Source organism: Elephantulus edwardii, unplaced genomic scaffold (genome assembly GCF_000299155.1).
Source record: "Elephantulus edwardii isolate Elephantulus edwardi_28Jun2011 unplaced genomic scaffold, EleEdw1.0 scaffold00065, whole genome shotgun sequence".
Classification (NCBI taxonomy): Eukaryota; Metazoa; Chordata; class Mammalia; order Macroscelidea; family Macroscelididae; genus Elephantulus; species Elephantulus edwardii.
In genome coordinates this window covers 1450536-1455440 of record NW_006399815.1, presented here as the reverse complement: position 1 = coordinate 1455440, position 4905 = coordinate 1450536, and the positions used below count along the sequence as shown (strand labels likewise).

Genomic DNA, 4905 nt, shown 5'->3' with positions numbered 1-4905 from the left:
GTATATTCTTTCCATCTTCTTTTAATACTTCCTGGATCATTTAATATTCTGCCCAAAGCATCCTTGATTACAGCAACTCTAGGTTTGAATCTGTTAAGGCTTGCAATTTTTTAAACATTAATGTGCCTATATTTTACATACTTTGGTGCACTACTTTAAAAGTAGATAATTTACCATTTAACAAATTTTCCTATTACTTTGTAATCCTAAATGTTTAAATCTTACTGCTGTGTGTCGCTGAGTGAGAAGCTAACCCATTGCTGAGCCTCCAGCGGCTTTCCAGAAGCAGTTAACTGCATGGGAGGAGACTGTCCATCTTTCTCACAGAGCAGCTGGTGAACTGGAACAGCATTCCTTCAGAAGAGCAACACAGTTTCTTACCACTGAACCAAATGAGCTCTGAGAGATATATAATTACATAAAAATGTAATTCTGACTCCTAGGAATCACCACACTATCCTATAAACCAGCAAGTTTGTTTTCTTTTTTTCATTCTAGCACTAATGTGTAAGATATTACAATATATAAAAAGGATAAGACAGAGTCTCTGCCATCTGACATTACACCACTGTCAAAATGCAGAGCTTCTGAGCCACAAATAGCTGGTTAACTAAAAAATTATTTTAGTTGTATATTTAATCAATTGGCCATTTCAGTCCTATTAATTTCCTTTTGGGTGTGTGTGTGTATGTGTGTGTGCGTATTTCCATTGCCATGGAGTTGATTTCACCTCATGGCACCCCTCCAAAGGATTTCCAAGGCTGTAAATCTTAACAAGATGGAACTGTCTATCTTTCTCTCAAAGAGGAACTGGAGGATTCAAAGTGCCAACCTTGTTAATTGTTTATATGCTGAATTCCTAAGCAAAAGGTTGACAATTCTAATCCAATAACAGTGAGGCACATACCTAGATATAAATATGTACATTATGTATTCATATATTAACAGCCAACATTACCAGATATATACCAAGTGCCTATTATACAAGCACACAAAACCTTATTTAATCTTTATTCTCAAGAGTAAATAAATGAAACTTTAATGGTATAGCTAATAAGCCAATTTCTAATAAATTACATTTTGATCCAGAAAATTGTTAAAATATAACCAGTACCTACTTCTCAATCTTCAAGTAGGCCATTGCCCTGTTAGCTGGGAGAAGGGCATTAGTGCCATCTGCTGCTATTCCTCGAGTATAGCACTCAATCGCTCTTTCATATTTCCCTTCCTTGAAAAATCCATTCCCCTATAATTTGAGAGAAAAAATTAAAAACATGCAAAAATTGTTAATTCCAATCTTAAGAAACACTACAACATTAATAAATATTGTATCAATAAAAAAAGTCATTTTCATTGTTGAGACTCTAATTCATGAAGTATATTTGGATCTGTTAATAATGATTAACAGTTTTCTTTAAAGAAGTTACTCTTTGCAGGGCTAAAAAGAATGTATGTACAGTACACTTTGCAGCATCAATCATCTCATCACTCTACTAATTAATTATCACATAAAGCTTAAACTTAAAAACTTAATTTAGTACATACAGGTTTAACTATTAAACTAAGGTTTTCAGAAGCGATATAAAAAATTTTGTAATTCAACTAATTTTTGTGAAAGAACATACCATCAGACTTTGACAACCTTCTTTGGTGTGTATACTAGTATGTATACTAAACATCTGAGAAGCAGAACTGTAAGACAATGACTGTGGCATCAAGATTGAAGGAAAGTTCATCAACATGTATTATGTAAATGACACAACCTTACTAAAAGTAAAGAGAATTTAAAACACTTGCTGTAGAAGATCAAAGATTACAGCCTTCAATAGGGGTTATCGCAACATCAAGTAAATAAGAATTCTCAACCCTAGACCAATAGACAACATTATGATAGATGGAGAAAAGACTGACATCAATTATTTCATTTTACTTGCATCCAAAATTAACACCCAACAGCAATCAAGAAATCAAAAGACATGTTGCACTGAGAAAATGCTCCGTGAAAGATCTCTCCCAAAGTATGAAAAAGCAATGATGTCAGTTCAAAGACTAAGGTGTGTCTGATCAAGCTATGAGGTTCTTATTGTTAGGCGCCATCAAGTTGAGTACTACTCATACAGACCCTATGAACAACAGTTCTAACCCTTGTCCTATCCTATTCCTTTCTCAAGCTCTGACACAATCAAGTCCATTACTGTAGTCACTGGGTCAATCTATCTGGTTGAGAGTCATCCTCTCCTTCACTGACCATCCACCTTTCCAAACATGATATCCCATGGACTGAATCAGGTGCACCTTAGTGCTCAAACTGACATCACTGCTCCTCAGTAATTTGGAGAGGTTCCTGGCTGTAGACTTTCCCAGTGAATATGTCTCCTGATCTCCTGACTACTGGTACCAACTTTACTTACTGTGGACCCAAGTAAGATGAAGTTGTTGACAGTCTCAATCTTTTCTCCAATTATTAAGATGTTGCCTATCAGTCCAGTGGTGAGAATTTTTTTACACTGTGATGAAATGCTTACTGAAGGCTGTATATTGAACCTTCTGCAGCAAGTGCTTCAAGTTCTCCTGACTTTCTGCATGCAAGTTTATGTCATCCTCTTAACAAAGGTTACTGATGAGTCCTTCTGCAATCTTGATACCAGAGTTCAACTTCTCAAATAATTTGCTCAGCATATAGATTAAATAGGTATGGAGAAAGGATACAACCCTGACACACATCTATTCTAAGTTTAAATCATGAAGTAAGTGTTCCCTTGCTCTGTTCACACAAAAGCCTCTTGGTCTAGGTATCAGTTTCACAAAAGCACAATTAAGTATTCTGGGATTCCCATTCTTCAAATTTTAGTCATAGTTTGCTATGATCTATAGTCAAATGATTTTGCATAGTCAATAAAACACCAACAGGTATTCTTCTGGTATTCTCTATCACCCAGGATCCATCTGAAATGAGCAATGATATCCCTGGTGCCATGGCCTCTTCTAAACTCAGCTTGAACTTTGGGCAGTTCTCTGTCAATGCATTGTCCTAGCCATTTCTGGATGACCATCATATATTTTGCTTCCATGTGATATTAACAATTTTTTGTATTTCCATATTCTGTTGAGTCATCTTTCCTGGGAATGGGAATGGGAACAAACATGGATCTCTTCCAGTCAGTTAGCCAGGCAGCCATCCTTCAAATTTCCATAGACTGGTGAGCACATCTAGGGCTGCACCTGTTAAATGAAACATGTCAATTGGTATTCTGTCAATTTCCGGGGCCTTATTTTTTGCCAATGCTTTCAGTACAGCTTGAACTTCTTCATTACCATTGGTTCTTGTTCATATGGTATTTCGTGAAATTTTTTCAGTGTCAGTTATTTTCGGTAAAGTCATTCCGTACATCTCCTCCATCATCTTTTGAAGCTTCCTGGCTCATTCAAGACTTTCCCCAGAGGATCTCTCAGTATTCTAACTCAAGGCTTGAAATGGTACTTCCTGACATTTTTTTCAGTGTCAATAGGTTATTTTTGGTAAAGTAATCCTGTGCATCCCTTCCATCTTCTTTTGATGCTTTCTGGATCATTCAAGATTTTCCCCAGAGGATCTCTCAGTATTCTAACTCAAGGCTTGAAATGGTACTTCCTGACATTTTTTTCAGTGTCAATAGGTTATTTTTGGTAAAGTAATCCTGTGCATCCCTTCCATCTTCTTTTGATGCTTTCTGGATCATTCAAGATTTTCCCCAGAGGATCTCTCAGTATTGCAACTCAAAGTTTAAATTTCCAATTCTTTCAAATTTAGAAATAATGAGTTCTTCTCTTTTTATTCTCCAATTCTAGCTCTTTGTTCATTCCATTATACTTTTGTCTTCTTGGGCTGCCCTTTGAAACCTTTTGTTCATTTCTTTCATTTCAGCATTTATTCTCTTTGTTTTGGCTTCTGGACATTCTAGTGCAATTTTCAGAGTCTCCTCTCACATCTATTTTCATCTTTTCTTCCTCTGTTTTTCTAACGGTCTTTTGCTTCAAGCTAATATTCCTGATGTCATCCCATAACTCACCTAATCTTGAATCATTAGTATTCAATGAGTTAAACCTATTCTGGAGATGATTTTTAAATTCAGGTGGGACAGACTCAAAAGTTGTGCTGTGGTTCTTGTGGACTAGTTTTCATTTTCTTCAGTTTCATTATGAACATGCATATAAGTAATTAATGCTCTGTCCACAGTCAGCACCTGCACTGGTTTTGACTGCTGACACTGAGCTTCTCCAATAATTTTTTCTATAGGTGTAGTCAGTCAGATTCCTGTGCAGTCACTGGATTAGGTCCATGTATAAAGTAACATTTTGTGTTTTTTTAAAAAAAGCTATTTGCAATGAATAACTGAATGTACAAAATTCAATATTCAATCTCATTTTTGTCCACACCTTCTGACTACAATTCCTTCCTCATTGCTTCCAACTTTTGCATTCCAATAACCAATAATTATTACTGCATCTTGATTGCCTGCTTAGTCAATTTTGGACTGCAAAAGTTAGTAGGAATCTTCAATTTCCTCCTCTTTGGCTTTAGTCACTGGTGTATATGTATGAATAACAGTCATGTTAACAGGCCTTCCTTACTTATGTATGGTGAATATCTTATCACTCACAACATTGTACTCAAGGATTGTTGCTGTTGTTGTTGTTATGTACCGTTGAGTCACTTGCGACTCATAGCGACCCTATGTACAACAGCCCCTAAACCCTGCTCTGTCCTGTGCCAATCGCACTGTCTCTGACACTCCCATCCCAATTATCCCAGTCACTGAATCAATCCACCTCATAGAGGGCTTTCCCCTCCTGCGCCGTCCCTCCACCCTCCCAAGCATGATGTCCTTCTCCAAGGACCGGTCTCTCCTCACAACATGTCCAAAG

General features: G+C 36.7%; 1 protein-coding gene across 2 annotated transcripts in view; it reads right to left on the bottom strand.

Moving 5' to 3' along the window:
• RPAP3 (RNA polymerase II associated protein 3) overlaps positions 1–4905 on the bottom strand; it is a 61483-nt gene that overhangs the window by 24761 nt on the left and 31817 nt on the right. For both annotated transcript variants that reach the window (XM_006888168.1, XM_006888169.1), the window contains exon 8: positions 1119–1246. In XM_006888168.1, the coding sequence (XP_006888230.1) occupies positions 1119–1246 (128 nt within the window). The remainder of the gene's footprint in view (positions 1–1118; positions 1247–4905) is intronic.